The sequence below is a fragment of the Marmota monax genome, unplaced genomic scaffold (genome assembly GCF_021218885.2).
Source record: "Marmota monax isolate L192 unplaced genomic scaffold, Marmota_monax_Labrador192_F-V1.1 WCK01_AAM20220418_F8-fsc00161, whole genome shotgun sequence".
NCBI lineage: Eukaryota > Metazoa > Chordata > Mammalia > Rodentia > Sciuridae > Marmota > Marmota monax.
The window spans coordinates 2,837,864-2,861,238 of record NW_026693511.1 but is presented as its reverse complement, the minus strand read 5'-3'; the positions used below and the strand labels follow the sequence as shown (position 1 = coordinate 2,861,238).

The following is a 23,375-nucleotide window of genomic DNA, read 5'->3' as shown; positions in this document are numbered from 1 at the left end:
TCTGCGCATGTGCAATGCCCTTTCCTTTCTGTCTTGGCGGCTTTGTCTTTACACCGCAGGGGGTTGAGGACTCCGGTACTTCAAGGTCCCCGCAGCGCAGCTGAGGGAGGGGCCTGGGCTCAGAGTGGCCTGGGATCGGAGACAGATCCCTTGCAGGTGTGTCGAAGGCCTCTGTGGGCGGGTCGGGAGCGGGAAAGCTGGACTTTGCGACAGCCGGGTCAAAATCTGGAGGCCGCGGCCTGCGCCGAGAGCCTAGAGGGCCTGCGGGAGGGACTTGGCAGGGAAGCCCGCCTTTTGCACAGCCGACCTTCTTCAGAAGTTGTTGTCGCGACCTGAGGGGCAACCCAGGAGGGCCCACTCTGCGGGGAAAGCAGGCCGGGCCGCCCAGAGGGAGCGGCTCTGTGTGACGTGGAGCTTGACCCGCTGCGTCCAAGTGCGTCTTCGACGCTGGCTGTAGCCAGTCTTGGCGCAGATCCAGTGTGTGCGGCTGGATGGGCGAGCTGATCTCAGGGTGATTCAATCATCTGTAAAATGATGATGAAAGCACCCTTGAGGGTCGTTTGCTGTCCTGAATAAGGCAGTAGATGTAAATAATAAGGAATTAATAAAGGTGAGCTGCTTTTATTACAAGGCATGCTGTTGTTTTCATTATTGGCTCCTTTAATCGTTGTCAGTAACCACCTCCGTTTAATAAATTATAGTATTACAGGTTCAGAGATATAAATTGGTTTACTCGGAATTAGGTAGGATTTAAACTCTCACTGTTTTTACTCTGTAGTTAATGCTCTTTCCTACATTAAAATCCAGTCTTAGTTTGTATTTAAGCAAGCAGTTGTACTTAAGCACCACCAGAGTATAGTTGTGAAGTGTATTGAACATCATCTCTCCATGTAGTGTTCTATTTCCAAAAATTCTTGGGATTCCTTTAGAACCCTTGGCTCAAAAAGTCAATTAAAACCCTTCCTACATCCTCCAACCTGATTGTTCTCAGCAAGCACATAAATTGAAACCAGAGTTTGAAAAATTTTAAATTTCTCTAAGAAGTTGGAAATTCTATCAAGGCTAAAGGCTAGTTTCTAGAGGGGAAATGGTAGAGACAGACTTAAAAAAAAAAACACCCACCTGTGATTCTTCCATGCTTTTTATTATGTAGGTGATGTGATAATGCTTCTGATGGCTGGTGGTATCTGGGCTTATAATTATCATCTTGTAAGCGCGGGGTGGCTGGAAGTTGTTTCTGCTGCTTATGAAAAGGCCCACAGGATTGTGGCATCTGTTGTCTTTGCTACATCTATGAAGTGTCTGGGAATTTTGGAGCCAAAGTGCTATTTTAGAAGCTAGATTTATGTGTCAGCAGATTAGGGGCCATGTCAGTTTATCAAGGCTGAACTAAATTTTAACCCTAGACCCAGCCTAAATTTGAGAGGTCAGTGAAATCCAGGGCACTATCTAGATTTGTGGTCCTGGGTAAAGACTTTAAAAATCACATGAGAGGTTGTTCAAGATTACCTGATTTTTCCTTATATTAAAGATAGCAGCATTGAAACTAAGCCTAAGGTAGAACTGAAGTCTCCAGATTCACTATATCAAAAGAAACTAATTTAAGGAGAAGAACTATCTCATTTTTGAAAACTCTGAAATAACTTTGTAACTGGGATTTATAATATTAACAGGAAAAATTGTTATGACATGTAACCTAAACACCTTTTATATATCAATAAATATATCAATTCATCATCTGTAATGCTAGACATAGGGATCCATATTTGGATATATTATACATCTTATTTAATCTGTTATTTATTATTTATGTTTTCAATTCTTTTGTGTTATTCAGTGAACATACACATAATTTTCAAAGCAACCAATAAGAAAGAAATGTTTAGATTCACTCAAAAATGTCCCAGGTTCATCAAGATTATGTCAGAGTCATCAATGGACAGGTGGGTACTACTTCATCATGGTCCTTCCTATTCCTTTTCATGGGTCAAAGGGACATTTTTCCAGGGGTTTATATTTTACTAAAATATTGTATGGAAATTTCCCACAGGAGATTCCTGGAGCTGTAACATATGGTCTCTTATGACTTTTCTCTTACAACTTTCCCTGCTTGGGCTTTATAGTTTCTACCCTTTCCCAAGAGCAGCAGAAAATGAACAAGTTCAAGGTGAGTCATTTATTTAGCCTTTGTTTCACTTTGTGTATGTGTGTTTAATGTGTATATGTGTTTTTAAGAGAGCTCAGTTATTTAACTAGAAAAGGAGCTATGTTACAGATCATCTTCAAGGAAAACACTGCTCTCAAAGTATGGTCTTAAGACCCCTGGGAACCCTAAGACCCTCTCAAGAGGTCTTTAAATTCAAAACTCTAGTGCTAAGATGCTAATTGCACTGCTGGTATGAAAGCAATGGTGATAGGTTCCTGCCTATCTACTATTGGCATTAATTAAGATAAGGACACCTAATTTATAATCATTGTATTTCTGCAAGTAAAAACCTGCCATTTACTTAAGGATAACCTTAATAAAATAGTAAAAATTATTAATTTTATTAAATATTGACCCTCAAGTGCATATATTTTTAATATTCCATGTGATGAAATGGAAAGTTAAAATAATGCGCTTCTGCATCCTGAACAGTTAGTTGTCTGGTCTGGATAACAAGCCCTTGTGCAATTATTTGATTTGTGCACATGCTTTTCATGGAAGACCTTTTTTTACATGAAAGAACAAATGGCAAAAAAGCTATAGTTATTTACACCTGGGTATTTAACAAACATATTCTCAAAAGTGAATGAAGTTGGGCTGGGGTCGTAGCTCAGTGGTAGCATTTACCTAGCATGTGCGAGGCACTGGGTTCTATCCTCAGCACCACATAAAAAAATAAATAAATAAAATAAAGGCATCATTTCCAACTACAACTAAAATAAATAAATAGGGCGGGGGATGTGGCTCAAGTGGTAGCACGCTTGCCTGGCATGTGTGCGGCCCGGGTTCGATCCTCAGCACCACATACAAACAAAGATGTTGTGTCCGCTGAAAACTAAAAAATAAATATTGAAAATTCTCTCTCTCTCTCTCTAGACTCTCTTTTAAAAAAAATAAATAAAATAAAGTAAAATAAATAAATAAATAGATGAAGTTAGCCTGTCACTTCAAGGTATCTTTTTGCCAATATTAAAATTTGAGCTTTAAGGTAAAAATTAGATTTTTGTAGAACTTGTATCTTTATCATGAATTGGACAACTTTCTAATATATAAGACTTCTGATAATATTGGTGCTGATACTAACATAATTTTTCAAATGTATAATAAAAATTTTCAAAAGTAGAATACGTATATAAGTATGTATGTGTGTGTATATATATATATATATATATATATATATATATATATATATATATATATATATGGTGGGTGTTATTAGGGTGCTCTACCCCTGAGCTACATCTCCAGCTCACTAAGTTGCCCAGGCTGGTCTCTGGCCTCGAAATTGCAATCCTCTTACCTCAGCTGCCCAAGTAGCTGAGTTGCAGGCTTGTACCACAGTACCTAGAAACAATTGAGTAATATTTATGAAGCATATGCTCAGAGATAGAGTCAAGTAATTTGAGAGGACAGAGCAATACAAAGAAATAAAGGACACATAGTTTTTTAGATTTAAAGTTAATTAGACCATTCTAAAAAGTGGTATTTGTGGTAAATCCTCAATTAAATGAGATAGGGAACTATGTAGAAATCTAGTGGCAAAACGTTAAATAGAGGAACAGCAAATACAGTCACTCTGAGGCATGTTCTAGAAACCATATCAGGATATTATAGCTAGAGAGAAGTGACTTTGGAAGAGAATGGCAAGAAGTAACATCAAAGAAGTAGAAGAAGCTAGAAGATGTAGGACCTTGCGGACTGTAGAACTTTGAATGTTGTTTTTATTTGTTCATTTAAAATGTACAATATATATGTACAACTTAAGGAATATTAATATCAGCCCTGTTGGGCTTAAGAAATGAATATTACTGGTTACAACTGATGGTCTTGATCTCACCATTACCAGGAAAAACGAATACTGAATTCTGTTATCAGTTCATTGGTTTTAAAAATTTACTTTAAATAAAACAACATAATTGTCAATTAAACATCCAGCCCTCTGCTGAGCATTAGTATATTCTTCTCACATAATCCTCAAGTCACTTTTTGAAATGTTAATACTACCGTATTACAAACTTTTGGTATGGACTTTACCTGTTACCAATTGAAAATCACAATCTTTGGGCATCTTGCTAGAAACAAAGGAGAAAGTAAGTAGAAGGAACCTAAGATTCAACCTATTCAACAGAACCAACTAAAAACTAGAGTAGGACCTACAGTTCTGCTACAGCAAATCCTGAATATATTTTTATCTTTTATTTGAAATCCTCCTTATCCAAAATTCATTGGGGAGTACATGTGTTTTCCTATGATCTACAATTAATTGCTCAGTGGTCAGTCTGGGACAATAAAAACAGTTAATGAGCCTGTTTCCTGTGGGGGTTTTTCATTTGTTTGAGATAGGCTCTCACTATGTTGCCCAACCTTGTCTCAAATTCCTGAGCTCAGGTGATTCTCCTGCTTCAGCCTCCTTAAGTAGCTGGAACTGTAGATCAGGGGTACCATGCCCAGCTCTGCTTTTTTTTTTTTTTTTAAGTGCAGTTGTCATTACCAACTCCTTGAAAATTTTATTTGTTGCAGGTTCTGGAACTGTTTGTCTATAGCCATTTTGGCCAGAGTAGATTTCTCTTTTTTTGTATTCCTTCTTGCATCTCTCAACTTTTATTGGTGCAACTCTCTGCTTTTGAAAAATCCTTTATATTTACTATTTTTACTTTGGAGGAGGGTTTGCTAGTGGAAAGTTCTGTTTTGTTTATTTGCACTGTGTATAGAATTCTTCGTTGGTAGTTCTTATCTTTGAAAACACTGAAAAGCATAAACAGACTTGTGCTACTGATGCTGTTAAAAATATACCTGTCCCTTTGTCAGATCTTTAAAGCAAATTTGTCTGTTTTGGGCTAACTGCTTTCGAGATGTATTTTACCATTGTGTGTTTATGTGTGGATTTTTCTTTATCCTAATGAAATTTATTTGTACTTCTTTGGGTTTGAGTATTATACTTATTGACTTTAAGCTCTACTTTTTGTGTTATTGTATTTTTTGATTAATCTGGAAATTATACTATGCCTGATTAACCTATGTAATATCTTCAAATAACATACTGTTTATTCATAAACAGTGAAGTAAACTTTCAGTAGTATAATTCTGTTCCTATTCTTCCCATTCTTTGTGGCCTTTTTCTTTAGTTCATTTGTAATATATTTTTAACAAGTATTTACTTGTTATTTTTGCTTGAAACATTTACTAATATTTTAAAGAAATCCCCCAGAAATGTAAGTAGTTGTTTTCTGAAATATTCTAATCTTCTGAATTTTTGCCTTTGTTCATCTTTGGATTCTCAGTTTTCTGATTAATTTTGGAAACCCTGATTTCCTAGGTAAAGGGCTTGTTCTAATTGTTAGGGTGAGATCAGTCTATCTTTTGATATTCTACATTGTACTCAGAACCAATGTTTTAAATCCTTAGTATAAAGATACTAGCTCTAATCTGCTTTTCTGCTCTCTTTTCCGTGGCTTTGAACTTTACAAATGTCTTGAAATTTCTAAGCAGAGGAATAGTGCTCATCTCAGTGGATTTTCCATTTTTCCAAGATCCTGATCCCTCAAATCCTGGTGACTATTATCCTTTATGCTTTTATACAGCTATTTAGTATGTTTTGTCTTTATTTTTAGTTGTGGTTAAAGACACATAAAATTTACCATTTAACTTTTTCAAGTGTTTAGTTCAGTGGCATTACATACCTTCACATTGTTACTTAACAGTTACCAGTTACCACCATTTATCTCCATAACTTTTTTCATCTCACAACCCATTACATAACAATTCTGTTCCCTCTTCTCCCAATCCCTGGCAACTAACTACTAATGTTATTTTCTGTCTGTATGAATTTGACTACTGTAGGTATCTTGTATAAGTGAATCATACAATATTTGTCTTTCTCTGGCTGATTAATTTCACTTAGTGTAATGTCTTCAAGTTTCATCCATGTTGTAGCCTGTGTCAAAATTTCCTTATTTTTAAAAGTGGAATAGTAGGGCTGGGGATGTGGCTCAAGCGGTAGCGCGCTCGCCTGGCATGCGTGCAGCCCGGGTTCCATCCTCAGCACCACATACAAAGATGTTGTGCCCGCCGAAAACTAAAAAATAAATATCAAAAAATTAAAAAAAAAAAGTGGAATAGTATTAGATTGGTTATATAAACTACATTATGTTTATCCATTCATACATTCATGGGCACTTGGTTTACTTTTTCCTCTTGGTTATTATAAATAATGCTGATTTGAACATAGATGAACAAATACTATTTGAGTCCCTGCTTTTATTTCTATAAGATATATACCCAGAAAAGGAATTTCTGGATCATTTTGTAGTTTTTTGAGGAGCTGTCATACTGTTTTCCATAGTGGCTACATCATTTTACATTCTAACCAAAAACACACAGGGTTCCAGTTTCTCTAGTCTTTACCAACATTGTTATTTTGTTGTTTTTAAAGAATAGCTATCCTAGTGCGTATAAAATGATTTATACTTTTTGTTATGTTGTTATTTTTTAACTCACAGCAAAATATATTCTTTGGGGTTGTACATTTTATTGACTTTTGACACATTCATAAAAGCATGTAATCATCACCACACTCAAGCTACTGACAGTTCCACAACCTCAAAATTCCCTTATTCCCTCTTTGTAGCCTTTTTATCCAAATTCCTAGCAAACACTGATCTATTCTGCATTCTTATAATTTTGCCTTTCCCTGACTATCACATAAATTCAATTTATATTGAATTGATTTTTTTAAAGACTGACTTCTTTCATTCAGCATAATGCATTTGAGATTTGATCGTATTGTAATATATCGATAGTTTGTTCTTTTTTGTTATTAAATGGGATTAAATTGTATGGATATACATCATTTATACATTTACTAGTTGAAAACTTGTTTCCATCTTTTTGGGGGGGCAATTGTGAACAGAGCTTTTTCAGATATTTGTGTGGTGAATTTTGTGTGAACATAGATTTTATTTTTCTTGGGTAAATACTAGGAGTGGGCTTTCTAGGTTATAGGTATTATCTTTAACTTTTTAAAAAATAATTATTTTCTAGTTTTAGGTGGACACAATATCTTTATTTTTTATTTTTATGTGGTGTTGAAGATCGAACCCAGCACCCCGTGCATGCCAGGCGAACACGCTACCACTTGAGCCACATCCCCAGCCCAATTTAACTTTATAAGAATTCCGTTTCCCAGAATAGATATACTATTTTGTATTCCTGCTGCAATGTATTAGAGATCCATTTGCTTCACATTGCTTGTTAGCACTTATATTGTCAGTTTTTTTAAGTCATGCTGATGGTTGAGTAGTAGTATCCCATTATGATTTTAATTTTCATTTCCCTAATGTTTAATGATATTGAATATATTTTGGTGGGTTTACATGTTGTTTCTATACCTTATTTTTATGAAGTATCTATTCAGATCTTTAGTTCATTTTTTAATTGGGTTTTTTCTTGTTGAGTTTTGAGAGCTTTTTATATGTTCTGGACATAAGTGACTTGTAAATTTTCAAACATTTTATCATTATCTATGGGTTTTCTCTTCATTTATTTAACAGTGTCATTGAAGAGCTAATTTTGATAAGCTCCATATTTTTTCTTTTTTTAGTTTCTTTTGGTATCATGTCTAAAATATCTGCTTTAACCAAAAGTCACAAAGCCTTTTTCTTTCTAAAAATTTTATAGTTTTACATGATTTTTAGGTGATATTTATATAAATTATTGGCTTGGTTTCATTTTTAGATACTTTCCTTTATACATGTATTTCTGTATGTTCCAGTACCATTTATTGAAAAGTAATATGTATGTATCTATGTGTGTTTGTAATCTATGCATAATCTTAATATTATTGGCTCATATATATAGATAGCTCTGAAAATATTATAGATACATGCATATAAGTGTGTCAGTATACATACACGTATTTCCTAACTGTGCTAAGAAGACCTAGGAGCAATGACACCCAGTTGCAATGAGCATTCCTAGTGCCCACATCCATATTTTTATACCATTTTGCAATAAAAGAACTAGAACTTCTTGGATAATTGGTTGATTCTAGGACTGAAGCAAAGGAAATACAAAATAAGCCAAGGGAATTTTGTGCCATCAGAAAGTAAGGAAATGCTGTAACATAAAAGTAAACAAATGATTGGGGCATGTCAAATAGACACAAGAACCAATCTGTAACAGCTCCTCATTGGCAAAGCTGAAGCAATTTGAGCAACAAAACAAGTATGCAGTATTATATTCTAACTAAAAACATTTTTAAAAACCAGGTCATGTTGATATAAGTAAATGAATAAATAGGTAAATAATGAGAAGAGACAAATCTTTATGAAGAATCCCAAGTGATATGTATAGATACTGTCCCTCCAGGAAGTGGAGTTTATTACCACATTCTCTTCTTGCATATGGGCTGGACTTTGATTTGCTTTCAAAAAATAGAATGTGAAAAATAAAAGTAGCTACTTTACAATGGAGAAAAATGGTAAACACTACCCTAACAAAGTAAGCCAAGTTAATGTCACTAGTAATATTATGAACCCCTTGTTATATTTTGATAAGGGCTCTCTATTATTCTTCCCCTAAACCTAAAATCTTAGTCTCATCATGAGACAACCTTTAGGCAAATCCAACTTGAGGGGCGTTCCATAAAACATTTGAGTAGTATTCTTCAAAACTGTCAAGGTCATAAAAATTAAGGAAAGGTCTAGGGACATAGCTCACCATGTGCAAGGCTGTGGGTTCAATTCCCAGAACTTCAAAAATAAATAATAATGTTTTTAAAAAATCAAGGAAGCTCATAAACCAAGAGACTAAGGAGACTTTTAAAACATCAAAATACTCTTTTATTGCATTGATCTTTGTGTTTATCCTTTTTTATTAGCGCAATATCTTCCTTAATATAGCAGCGAGTCTTAAAATCAGATAGTGTGAATCCGCATAATTTGTTCTTTTGCAAAAGCTATTTTAATTCCATTACTTTTCCTTATATATTTTAGAATCAGCTATTGACATCTACCAAAAAAAAAGCCTTCTCAGGTTTTGATTGGAATTACATTAAATATACAGATTATATTAAGAAGAGTTGGCATGGTTCAGAGTAAATTTATCACCCCATTTATTTAGGTCTTTGACCTCTTTCTTTGTTGTTTTGTAGTTTTTGGATATATACCATGCTAAAAGTTTAGATTAACACTCAAGTATTGCATTTTTGTTGCTATTGTAAATTGCCGAAGGCCGGCTGGCTGGGCAAAATAGCTGGGGGGTGACGAATAACTTGTATACGTTGATACAGCAGGAGTAGGAACGTTTATTGCAGGACAGGAGCAGTATTTATACATTCCACACAGCTTATCTAATTAGCATAAACTAGATACAGCAGTCAACCAATCAGGAATCTCCACACTTAATGGCTCGCTTTTGTTACTTCTCAAACCACTCCCTCTGGCATTTTGCCAGGCACCATCCAGACTTGTTTACGAACTCTAACATTCCCCTGGCAAAATGCCAGGTGTTATTTTGACTTGTTTATAGACTCTAACAGTAAATAATATTGATTTCGCTTTTTTATTTCTACTTGGTTTTTATTAGCATATAGAAATATAGATTTTTAAAAACAAATTTGGTCTGTGACCTTAATAAGCTTAATGATTAGTTCCAGAATTTGTTTTAAAGATTCTTGGAGACTGTCCACATAAGTAAATGTCATCTGAAAACAGAAACAGTTTTATTTTTCCTCTTTGTAATCTGTATGCTTTTCTTTAGCCAGTGCTATTATTTCTAATATGATATTAAGTAAGAGTACTGAAATTAAACATTTTTTTCCTGTCATTAGGGGTAAAGAATTTAGTCATTCAATAAGTGTTGTGCTAGCTACAAATTTTATATAAATGTCTTTTTTAGATTAAGGAAGTTCCCTTCTGCATTAGTTGGCTTCTGTCACTATAATAAATACCTTATAAAGAGAAAAGGGTTATTTGGGATCACACTTTTAGAGATTTCAGTCCATGATCAGTTGAACCTGTTGCATTTACACCTATGTTGAAGCAGCACATCATGCCATGAGCACATGATTGAGCAAAACTGCTCTCATGGCCAGAAAGCAAAAGAAAGAGAAAGAGACCAGGGTCCCACAGTCACCTTCAAAGGGATAGTCCCAGTGACCCCAAAGACCTCCTACTAGACCCTGCTTCCTTAGGGTTCTACCCAATAGTAAGGCTCTGTTTCCAATGGAGTTACCCTAGGGAGCAAGCCTTTACTACATGTTCTTTGGAGGAAACTGAAAAGCAAATTATAATATCTTTTTCACCTAATTTGTTCAGAGGTTTAATCATGAATGATAATTATTTAAAAAATTTGTGAAAAGCTTTTTCTGTATCTGTTGAGATGATGATGATGATATTTTTCTTTTTTAATTTTTTCATATTTAAGACTTACATTGATATTTTTATTTTGAGCCAGAATTGCAGCAACAGGATAAATCATCTAATCTTCAGTTTTGTAGATCTCTTTCTTTTGCCTGCTCAAATCTGATGTTGATCCTCTCAAGTGAATTTTTAATTTCAGTTATTTTACCTTTGAACTCTGTAACTTCTTTCCCTTTTTAAACATTTTTTATTGATATTCTTTACTTGTTTATACATAGTCTTGGTTTCCTTTAGTTCTTTGTCCACAATTTCCTATACTTCCTTGAGCATGCTTCAAAGAGTTGATTTAAAGTGTCTATGTAGGCCAGGCGCAGTGTTGCACACCTGTAATCCCGGTGGCTTGAGAGGAGGCTGAGGCAGGAAGATTGCAAGTTCAAAGCCAGCTTCAGCAAAAGCGAGGTGCTAAGCAACTCAGTGAGACCCTTTCTCTAAATAAAGTACAAAATAGGGCTTGGGATGTGGCTCAGTAGTCGAGTGCCCCTGAGTTCAATCCCCAGTCATCCCCCGCAAAACAAAAAACAAAAAACCCAACAACTTTGAGTTTATTTTCGAATAACAGTAAACAAAATACTCACTTATTATTTTCAAATAGTTGCTGATATTTTAACCAAGAGTAGAGAACAATTTCTTCTTTCCTATCCACCATAAAATTAACTTTTATTGTCACTTATCATGAAAAAGGAAGTTACTCAACAATCATGCATTAATAATATAAGAAGAAAGCAGAAAGTGTGAATTAACTTTTTCAATTGTTGTGAATTTCCCAAAACAAAAGCAAAATAGAAGAAAACTGTTAATACAAATCTTCAGTATTAAGTAATTTGGGACAGTAAAGAAACTTACAAACCAGAAATTAAAAACTCATGATAGAAATGGAAAAGCAAGTAAATACAAAATGTAGGTTCATTAACTTAGGAAAAATATAGCAGAACAGAAACTCAAGGTTTCTGTTAAGTTACAACATGCTCAAGGAAGAAGAAGTGAATGAAGGTACAATAAATGACATGAAATAAATGAATGGACAAGAGATCAAAGTTAGGGCAGAAACAAAATGAATGAGGATCAGGAAGATTTGAGTAATAAAAGTAAAAGAAAGACAAAGTAGAGTCCCTAAGGTACAAAAACCAAATAACGAAAGAGAATAAAATTTTAAACTATAATTCAAGGAGGTTATGGCTCAGCAGTAGAACGTTTGCCTAGCATGTGCGAGGCCCTGGGTTCGATCCTCAGCACCACGTTTTTAAAAAAATAAATAAGTAAACAAAATAAAGATATTGTGTCCAACTACAACTAAAAAATAAATAGTAAAAAAAAACTATAATTCAAGGAACTTTCCAGAAAGAGAAGAACTGAATCTACTTATTGAAAAGACCCTCTGTATGCCACAAAGCATTGATTCAGAATGGTAACCCCCATACTTATTTAAAAGTAATTAAAAAGTTCTCTGGTCTCAAGGGGGAAAAGTACAAATCACTTGCCAAGGAAGGAAAATAAAATTGACATAATTCTTAGTACCAACTTATATAAACATAAAATAATAGAAAGCGTTTTCAAGAAATTAAGAAAAAAGTATGAATCAGGAATTTATGCCCAACCAAGTTATTGTTCAAGTGAAAATACATTTCAGATCCTATGGAATATAAATAAAGCATTTATCAGAAGAAATTTTATAGCCTTAAATTGTTTCTTTTAATACAAATGAAAGAAATTAGCATCCTAACTCTGGCCACCAAATCATAATAATCTGGGAGCTATCCTCTGTCTTCTTCCCAGTAGCTATTAATTACCAGCTAATTACAGTTACATTATACTATTTTGCCATACTACTGCTACTGCTGCTGCTACTTTATATAAATGCCTATTGCTTATATCTGTCTCTTTGTGATGTGCTATTTGCTACTTCTTCTTTATAGTTTTCTTCTAAACTACTTATCTGCTATAACTCCAGCACTCACATCTGTATCTTCAGTGGCTCCTATTGTCTGTATTTACATCTACAAAGTGAAGGAGTGAACATCCCTAAGATGTATAAGATAGTCTACATACTGTGATATAGATATTGTTCTCTTATATAAATTTTATTCCTTAAATTTAAGAGTTGTTAACCTATTTTAATAGGTGTAATATATTAATAAGCAATCTATTAAATATATGAAAAATATATTCTATGGGTCAAAAGACATAATTTCTTTATGTTCTGTCACTTGAATTTATAACATAATTAATCTTCATCCTATAACCTATTCTCCTATTATACTGTGTTTTTTGTAGTTTAACTTTCATCATTTCTCATGCCCCATGCTTTTTCCAATCATGTATTGTTTATTCTTAAAATGTACATAAATCAGGTTGACCATCTAAAAAAATCTAACATGACAATACAAAATGCAAATAACTTTCCCCATTTGTAACCATCTTGTATCTTGTATCATATTTGACAATGCACCCACTACACATATTGCCTTTAAGCATTTACATCTTTGCCTCATGTCAAAATATCAGTTCTTTGATAACAGAAAGAATTATTTTTATTCATCTTTGGTACCTCCAGGAGAGTTGCAGGCAGAGTAGGAGTTCAGTAAATGTGAATTGAACATATATCTATGTATAAAATACTGTATATAGTTAGCAGTATAACTATCCAGAGTAAATTCTACAGTCAACACAAAGCTAGTTTAATATGTTTTTTTTTCCTCCTCAATGCTAGGGATTAAACCTAGAGTTTCATGCAAGCAAAGCAAATGCTTTACCACTGAGTCATGTCCCCAGCCCTTACTGTATCTTTTCGATGGTACTCTTTTCTGGTCACTTCAGATTTAATTGAAATATTGTTCCAGGGACCAGTGACATTTAAGGATGTTACTGTGGAATTCACCAAGGAGGAGTGGAAATTACTGACTCCTGCTCAGAGGACCCTGTACAAGGATGTCATGCTGGAGAACTACAATCACCTGGTCTCAGTGGGTGAGAAAAACTTCCCCATATATGTTTTATTCAGCTTTTTCACTGCTGTGACTAAAAGGACCTAACCAGAACAACTGTAAAGGATAAAAGGTTTATTTAGGGCTCATGGTTTCAGAGGTCTTAGTCCATAGAAACTGGCTGCATTCCTTGGGGCTCTAGGTGAGGCTGAATATCATGGTGGAAGAGTGTGGCAGAAGGAATAGTGTGGTGATCAGAAAGCAGAGAGAGAGAGGCCTCCACTTTCTATATACAAACATATACTTCATAGCCATGCCCTCAATAAACCACTTCCTGCCGCAGTCTGGCTGGGCACAAAATCACGAGCCACTCAAACAGGAACAAACTTTATTTTTGAAACTCCCGCCAATGCCCTGTATGCTCCCGGGAAATATGCCGACCCACACACGTGGCGTTCTCCGGGCCACACTACCCCAACAGGAAATCCCTCCTCTGGAATTCCCTCCTACCGCACTTCCCCGACCAATGGGAACTCTTTGGGAGTCCCGCTAGAGCTCCAAAGTAGCAGGCCCAGGTGGACAGCAGGGGTCTAATATCCATTTGAATGCAGATCTTAACATAATCATATCATCTCAATGGCTTGCTGGAGTCACCTTTCAACCAAAAATGCCATGCATCATTACTACTTGGCTATGGCTCTTAGCAACTTCCTCCAGCCACATTCTATCTGCCTCCAGTTACCACTCAGTAAATCACATCAGGGATTAATTCACTGATTAGATTAAGGCTATAACCCAATAATTTCTTCTCCAGATCTTCTTGTATAGTCTCATATGTGAACTTTTGGGGGAGACTTCACATCCAAACTATAACAATGTATAAATCCCAGTCGTTTATATTTCTTCTCTCAGTTTCTGGAACATATAAGATCCTTATGGGGTTGAATGATATTAGCTTTGTTTCAGAGGTCAAACTTAATCCATTTTGGGTACCAGAATAAGTGTTCCTACATCTCCAGTGAAAGAATCTAAAATTTGACAAGCCTAAGTGGAACTTCATTGTTTTCCTGAAATTGTATTTTTCTTATCCATACAAACTTCAAGCAATTTGTATCATTTTCTTTATTTTTTTCATTAATAGGTTATCGTGTGAGTAAGCCAAATCTGGTCTTCAAATTGAAGCAAGGAAAAGAGCCATGGGTATTGGAAGTAGAATTTCCACGTCGGCGTTGTCCTGGTAACTTAGAAATTATATTCCATTATTAGTCAGGTGGTTGATGCTTCTTGATTTTTGAAATACTTTTCAGGAATTTCTCTAAATTCCGTAGACTTCTGGAAATGATTGAGAACACTTTATCTGTACATGTAATAAACCTAAATCATACCTCAAATTTCTGTTCTCGCCACTTAAATTCCTCATTTGCTAAATATTTTAAAATAGATTTACTTCTATTTTCTATATTTTCAGAATTGCAACCATATCTAACCTTAACTGAGATTTTTGTCTTTTCTCTAGAATACAGTAACTTCCTCCCTGCACATTATAATATGATTATAATCTTAGAAAGTGTTCACAAATATGAGCTATATTTTTTCAAAGAAAACAAAAAAACTGAAAAATGTATTTTTAGCACCAGTTGCAACAGTTTTAACTTCCTCATCTCTCTTTAAACTCTGAACTCAAATTATAAACCATTATGTTGTTCATCATTTTCTTTCATGTGGGGTTGCCCTTCACACAAAGTGTTGATTATTCCTAAAATCTTCAGTACCTTATTTGGGGTATTATAACACCAAGAGAATCCCATCCTGCTTCTTAAATCTTTTTCATTATCTTCTGACTGATGTATTGCTTGGTACATATTAGTTGCTCACAAGGTATTTGTTGAAAGAATGAAATATGATTTATAAGAAACCGACAATCTCTATTCTCTGCTGTATGCTCTTTTCACTAACTACTGCGAGGACTTATCCACTCTTAAGAATAAATCATGAATTTTTGTGCTGAGAACTCCTAAAGCTGACAGAATCTCTGTTCTATTTTTATTCTGGTTTCATATTTTACCTTCTTATAAGATAGTTCCACTGATTCTACTCCTTAAGGTCAAAATCAAATTATTAATTTAAATTCTCAAGGCCATTGTATAATGCAGCAGACTTCTATTGCCACTAGCTTGTCATGGTAAACTAATACTGACTCACTATTAGAGCATACATTTATGTTAATTTTCTGTCAAGAACAAGTCTGGCCCTCTCTTGCCTACTGCGACTTATTTCTCCTTGTAGCCCCCAATCACATGTTAATTTCCACTTTACCATTCTCTTACATGTTTTATATACATAGGCTCTTATTTCATACATATTCAAGTTAACTTTGCACAACTCAGTATCAAATAACTTTTCCCACAAGTGCCATGAAATTACAACCCCAAGCCTCTGCTCATAATCTTTTATTTTTTAAATATGAATAAATATGAAGAATGGTTCTAGGATGATGTTGAGTAACCTAATATTTAGGGAACATGTAGCAACTTAGAAGCAGAAATGAAGGAGCCAAGATTATGAAAGCAGAATTAAAAACTCAAGTTGAATCTTATCTTTGGAAATGCAGGATTTTGATGGCTAGGATAAGTTCAGAACTGAAAATCCATGATGCTACAAGGAAATTCATCCTGTTGCAGGATGGCATGCCTCTGCTTTTAAAAAAGTCCTTCTTTTTGGATGTCTATGTTCCTGGATCTTCCTGTCCTAGTGAAAATTAAGCTAATTTTATTGCTAATGAAAGCTTAAACTTCTAACCATGAGAACATTGATGATCTGAGAAATTCACTTTAGCATTGACAGCTATATTATTATGGATAGACAAGGAAGAAATAAAGTATAAGTTTATAGTCTGTTAACTACAGTATTTCTCCTGATCTGCACTTTCACTTTCCTTTCAGTTCCCCACAGTCATCTGCAGTCTGAAAATATTAAACAGAAAATTCCAGAAATAAACAATTCATAGTTTTAAAATATATGTCATTCTGAGTACTGTGATGAAATCTAGTGTAGTTCCACTCTGTCTGGCCCAGATATGAATCAACTCTATCTAGCATATCTGTACTGTAACATGTTACCTGATTAGTCACTCAACAGCCATCTCAGTCATCAGATAGACTGTTGAGGGATCATAGCACTTATGTTAAGTAACCCTTATTTTATTTTATAATGGCCCCAAAGTTCAAGAGTAGTGATGCTGACAATGAAGATATGCCAAAATAAAGCCTTAAAGTGCTTCTTCTAAGTAGAAATGTAAAAGTTGTATCTATCATAGGTATGTATGTATGTATGTATGTTATATATATATATATATATAGAGAGAGAGAGAGAGAGAGCATTCAGTACTATCTATGGTTTCAGGCACTACTGGAGTTTTGGAATATATCCCCTCCAGATAAGGAGGGACTATTGAACTAGGAATCCTAACATAGTAATATAAATTTAAATTTGAGGGGATAAAGACTTATGCTTCTGGGATTTTCTTTCTTTCTTTCTTTCTTTCTTTCTTTTTTTTGCACTGAGGATTGAGCGCAGGAGTACTTTGCCACTGAGCTACATCCCAGCCCTTTTTTATTTTGAGACAGATTGTTGCTAAGGTTCTAAGGCTGGCTAAAAACTTGTAAATCTCCTGCCTCAGCCCCCTGAGTTGCTACAATTATAAGCATGAGCTACTGCACCTGGATAGAATATGTTATGCTCCTCCATCAAATGTTAGCTCCTCCATCAAATTTTATCTTCTTTCTGATAATTCCAGTAAACACAATTATCCTCCAATTTTTCTTACCCAAATTACTATGGTGGATTGTCTTTAATGAACTCACAGCGTTCTCTGTGATTCCCACTTCTTGTTCAGGATGATTTTAAAAATCTTTTGTTCACTGTTCCATATTCTTTGGTTTTTGTCTTAACTTTTACATCCAAGTTTTTAAGGTCATATTTGTTTTAAATGTGCCAAAGGTACTTTGGTTTGTAATCATGTTCTTCCCACTGTCTATTACTGAAGTTTTTAATGTTTGTTCTGTGTTTTTCTAAAACAAAGGAATAGAATAAATTTCTATTTGAGAGTTCTTTCATTTTGATAGATTGACCTGAAACATAGAATCAACCCTACAATCATAATAATGTATTAAAATCTTGATTCCTTTGTAGAAGAACTATGGAATGACCGTGGGGCAAAGTACCAGAAAAGTCAAGCTGGAAATTCAAGGCAAGTCAAGAGAAGTATTGTAGGAAAGTCTTGATGGGGGTACTAGAAATGAGATAGCACTAGTTAATACTAAATGTGAGAAAATACTGGAGTGAATTTTAAAGAAAGTAATTCAAATGGAAATGTCGTTTTTCACAGGAGAACTTACTCAAGATCAAGTTATTCAAACTTTGAAGTCATCTTCTTTGTTCTGAATTATCCAAAAATCGAGGTTTTATTACACAAAGTAGAGTGCAGTCAGTTAAGAAACCTTATGTATGTTATGCAAGTTCAGTCTATGAAATGTTAAAGCACAGTGTAGGTCAGAGAATGTTTATAGTGGAGAAACCCTATGAAGCTAAAGAATATGGGAACATCTCTAGAAGTCAGTCCTCAGAGCAACTTAGAAAATACATAGCACAAAAAAAGCATTAAAAGTCCTATTATTAATGAATTTGGAACTTTCTATTTAGGATGGGAGAACTCACAAAACATCAGAAAACTCATAACCAGGAGGAAACTTATGAATGTAACCAATGTGGAAAATCCTTCTGCCAAAAGTCTGCCCTCATAGTGCATCGACATACACATTACAAGAACAAATCCTATGAATGTGAAAAATGTGGGAAATCTTTCTCTATAAATGAAGACCTCATAAAACATCAGAAAATTCACACCAGAGATAAAACCTATGAATGTAAAGAATGTAAGAAAATTTTCTACCACCTATCATCTCTTAGTAGACATCTGAGAACCCATGCAGGGGAGAAACCCTATGAATGTAATCAGTGTGAAAAATCTTTCTATCAGAAACCACACCTCACAGAACATCAGAAAACACACACAGGGGAGAAACCCTTTGAGTGTACTGAATGTGGGAAGTTCTTCTATGTGAAGGCATACCTCATGGTACATCAGAAAACACATACAGGGGAAAAACCTTTTGAGTGTAAGGAATGTGGGAAAAACTTTTCTCAGAAGTCACACCTCACAGTACATCAAAGAACACACACAGGGGAGAAACCATATAAATGTAAGGAATGTGGGAAATTCTTTTCTAGAAATTCACACCTCAAAACTCATCAGAGGACTCACACAGGAGAAAAACCTTATGAATGTAAGGAATGTGGTAAATGCTTCTACCAGAAGTCAGCCCTCACAGTACATCAGCGAACTCATACAGGGGAAAAACCCTTTGAATGTAATAAATGTGGTAAAAACTTTTACTATAAATCAGACCTCACTAAACATCAAAGAAAACACACAGGAGAGAAACCCTATGAATGCACAGAGTGTGGTAAATCATTCTCTGTGAATTCAGTCCTCAGATTACATCAAAGGACTCATACAGGAGAGAAACCCTATGAATGCAAGGAATGTGGGAAATCCTTTTCTCAGAAGTCACATTTTACCATACATCAGAGAAAGCACACAGGGGAGAAACCCTATGAGTGTCAGGAGTGTGGGGACACCTTTATCCAGAAGTCACAACTCAATGCACATCAGAAGACACATACACGGAAGGGAAAAGCTGACAAATAGTATGAGTTGAGAATTTCTGTCTGAATTTATCCTTCAGTGTTATCAGATAATTTACACAAGAGAAACCTCGTGAGTATCATCAATGAGGGGAAAATTTCAGCCACAATCTTTACTCATAGAATATCAGCAAATGCATGGAGAGAAATTCTATAAATTTATTAGGGAGAAATTTTTACCACCCAGTAGACTATTAAATATCAGACAATATAGATGGCAAAACTCTACAAACTATAAAATATGAAGAAAAATATTTCTTTCAGAAGTTGTATTTTATTTTACATCATCACACAAGAGAAATCCTGTAAGTAAATAAATGTCAAGATGTTTTCTAACAGAACAGTCAGCACTTTATATCCAAAGCTAACATGTATAAGAAACTCCTATGAATATCCTGAGTATTCATAAGTCTTTTTTACACAAGTTGAACTTATTAGAGAACTCAAGGGAGATAACTGCAAAGTTTGTAACAGGTATAGAAGCCTTTATTAAAGAACGGATATTTCAATGAATGTCATGTCATTGATAATTTGAATAATATTTCTATAAATATTTGAGAGATTTTCAACAAAATTTCAAATAATTTCTACTGATGGAAGCAGACAAAAATGAATATTCCAAGGGATTTGATTTTCTTTTTAAATAAACCTACAAATGTCCACAGATATGAAGCTTTTTAAAAAGCAAAAATATATTGAGTAATCAGACAACATCATTAAACACACATGAAGGGTCTTTTAGTATGTGGGACTTTAGTGTGCATGTGATTTTGCTACAAAACATAGCTTGTAGAAGTTGGACATGCAAGTAGAACCCATCCATAATTGTACATAGAAAAACATGTAACCTTAGTTCAATAACTGTTACGTGTAGGAGGACGTGTCACATTATCTGAGCTGAGCAGTGATTCTTGTTGTTATGATATGTGTTGTAGTGTAATACTCTTTATTTTTCTTAGTGCATCTTTTCCTACCATTTCCTGGCACTTGTAACAATTATATAGACATTGTTACTGAACTAACACTTTAAAATGAAGCTGAAATGTTCTTGTAAAATGTTCAGCTCTCTTATGGTCAGCCAAATTTTGGAGTAGGGGCACATTTATTTTTAGCAAAAGTCTGAGCTGCCTTTAAAGCAGCTGACAACACTAACATGTATTATACTCTACATAATAGAAATAAATAGTGCTATGTAAGAAATATAATTATCTTACTGTTGGTGTTTTAGCAGAGTGTATGTAATTATCTGTGCTTGTATTTTGTATGAGAGTCTTAAATGTTCTCCCAAACCTTTTTATCACTAGTAGAAGCAACATGGCATGACAGTTAAGAGTGAGGACTCTAGGCTACTAGCCTAGGCCTAGATTCCAGCAAAGGGGTCATGTCACTCACCTCCCTGTGCCTCAGTTTCTTTTATGTAAGAGTAGTGATAGTAACATCTTAATATTGCTTTGAGGTTGAAGTGAGTTAATATTTTAAAGCACTTAGAATAGTGTCTGAGACACAAGAACTATGTATTAGATATTATAGTAATTATAATATGTATTTCTTGAATTATCCTATATAAATAATGTTGGCAACCCAACACTCATCTCCCACCTTATTGCTTCCAGTGCCTTGGTTTGGTTTGGTTGGTTGTTTTCCCAGTGATTCTGGAAGAGATCCTGATTAGGCTAGGCCAGTGGTTGGCAAACCACAGCCCATCTGCCAGATCTGGTCTACTGCCCATTTTTGTGCAAGCTGATAAAAGTTTTTTTTATTATTATTACTAAATGGCTGAAAAAACTTACAGAATATTTTGGGACGCATGCAAATTATGTGATAATTCAAATTTCAGTGTCCATAGAGCACTTTGAGAACACTAATACAAATAAAAACCCATTTCTTTTTTTCCTTGCCTGTGGTTGCCTTCACCAGTAGAGTTTAGTAGTTGTGACAGACCATATGGCCCACAGATCCTAAGACATTTACTACTTGGCACTTTACAAAATAAGTTTTCTGTTATGTAGAGCTGAAAACATTGTAGCCAATGTAAATGTATACTTTTATACATGAAATGTGATTCAGAAATGATGTAAACAACAATTTGTGGGTGGATGTTTTTGTGCAGTATATTTATTTTATGCATTATATTTATATGTTTAAAACCTAAGCTTAGAAGTATTTTTTTCAAAAAAATGTGTTTTTTACTTGCTGTATTGACATAAAATCAAAACAAATTTACTGATGGAGTGTAAGAAACATATATGAAATAAATTTTGCCTAAATTGAATTGTATTGTTAATTGATCCTTTCCTACAGTATTTCTTTATTTTCTTCCAAGTCAATGAGCAGTTTTCCCCATGTTGTTTTATAGTTTGCTCACTATCCCATCACAAGTTACCATCTCTGTGTTATATTTGACATGACCTAATGACAGAAATTTGTAATACCTAACTCCAATAGCTGTGTTATTAGTAACCTATAAAATTATTACCTATATTTCCTATATAAATGATTATTAATTTAAGGTAGTTCAGCTTAGATTTTTTTTTTACTTTATGATGGTATGAATGCAGTACACATTCAGTAGAAATCATACTTCAAGTTTTAAATTTTTATCTTCTCTCAGGCTATTAACATGAGGTATAATATTCCTTCCTATCACTAAGCAGCAGAAGCAAATCAACAGCAATCAGTCAGCCACACAGTCACAGGATAAAAAAAAAAAATGTGTTGGTAAGCTATAGTATTCAGTAGGTTAGATATTTTAAATTCATTTTTGACTTGATATTTTCAACTTAAAATGGGATTCTTGGGATATAACCCAATGTAAATCAAGCAGCATCTGTAACTGCCAGTTGCTGCTCTAATCTAAATGCCACCAGCACCTTACTTCCCCTTCCTAATATAGATGACTTTTTGATGTTGAACTTCTTAAGCATACATCACTCTAATTTGTCTGATGAACACTTAATATGATATTTAGTGATTGCTTATATTTTAAGAAGGACATACTTTGTACTTACTGCTATAACTTTTGTACACTATGGTAAAATATTATCAATATCTCTTTCTACTCAAACCATCTATGAGAGGTTTAGGCACGGGCATGCATTTAGAGTTATTCTGTATTGCAACCTATTATGAAAGAAAAGACATTTTCTAAATCCCTCAAGCTTCACCAAAAAATAAAAGTTATTAGTACTTTCTTGGGATAACTATGGCAAATCTGTTACTAAGAATAAAGTCTGTACTGATAAGAACACTTAAAAATAGTACTATAGCTGATGAGAATATGATATTTCTATTCTACAAATTCAATCCTGAGACTATTTCTTGGCCATAGTCTCAAATCACAAATTATTAACCACCAAAATTGATAAGAGAACTGATGAGACATTGATAGCAGTTAATCCAATACAATCTCTCACTAGTACATGTGTTCATGAAGGTTAACCAATCTGCAACAGCTCCACTTCTCTCAAAGCCAACCAACAAAAACTTTCATTCAGACCATGCCTTTTTTATAAACTTAGGATTGAACCCAGGGGCACTTTTATCACTAAAGCTTTATCCCCGCACCTTTTTATTTTTTTTATTTTAAGACAGATTCTAGGTTGGTTAGGGCCTCACTAAGTTTCTAAGGCTGACTTGAGCTTGCAATGCTCCTGCCTCAGACCATGCTTTTAAAGTGAGCAAGTAAGTCAAGCCTCAGTCCAGTGAATGTATTTTTATGACTGATTAGTCCCTCAACATTATTGCTTCTGAAAGCCCCGCCAATCCATGAATCCCCTTGTTCCCTAAATCCCATATCATTTTATGCTTTGTTTTACTGTGATATACAAGTACATCCCATTGGTCTACGACTTGCTTTGGCTTCAGAGAATGTGGCAGAAGTGCCAGACCTACCCTTTAAGAAGGTCTGTGGCAACTTCTACTCTCTGTCTTGAAGCTAACTATCATGCAAAAAGTTGAACAAGTCTGAGGCCATGCTCTGAAGAAACTCAAGCTACCCATGGTAAACTCTGTGGTACCAAGAATGTCAGTGATGTTTTCTCAGCAGCCCCCCCACCACCACAC

General features: G+C 34.6%; 1 protein-coding gene across 2 annotated transcripts; it reads left to right on the top strand.

Moving 5' to 3' along the window:
* Znf25 (zinc finger protein 25) lies at positions 1–21,585 on the top strand. Of its 2 annotated transcripts, XM_046458451.2 has the most exons (7): positions 1–156; positions 1,838–1,943; positions 2,051–2,167; positions 13,464–13,590; positions 14,689–14,784; positions 17,739–17,796; positions 18,249–21,585. In XM_046458451.2, exons 3-7 carry the CDS (start codon positions 2,153–2,155, stop codon positions 19,315–19,317), a joined length of 1,365 nt encoding a protein of 454 aa, XP_046314407.1. In that variant the 5' UTR covers positions 1–156; positions 1,838–1,943; positions 2,051–2,152; the 3' UTR covers positions 19,318–21,585. The 2 variants fall into 2 exon arrangements, with proteins under 2 accessions (XP_046314407.1, XP_046314408.1); XM_046458452.2 differs by lacking the exon at positions 1,838–1,943 and having other exon boundaries at positions 14–156.
* Positions 21,586–23,375: the final 1,790 nt, after the last annotated feature.

Coding starts and splice junctions, on each gene's coding strand:
- Znf25 (XM_046458451.2), top strand. Junction 13,591..14,688: donor CAATCACCTGGTCTCAGTGG/GTGAGAAAAACT, acceptor TTTCATTAATAG/GTTATCGTGTGAGTAAGCCA. Junction 17,797..18,248: donor AGTCAAGCTGGAAATTCAAG/GCAAGTCAAGAG, acceptor CTTTCTATTTAG/GATGGGAGAACTCACAAAAC.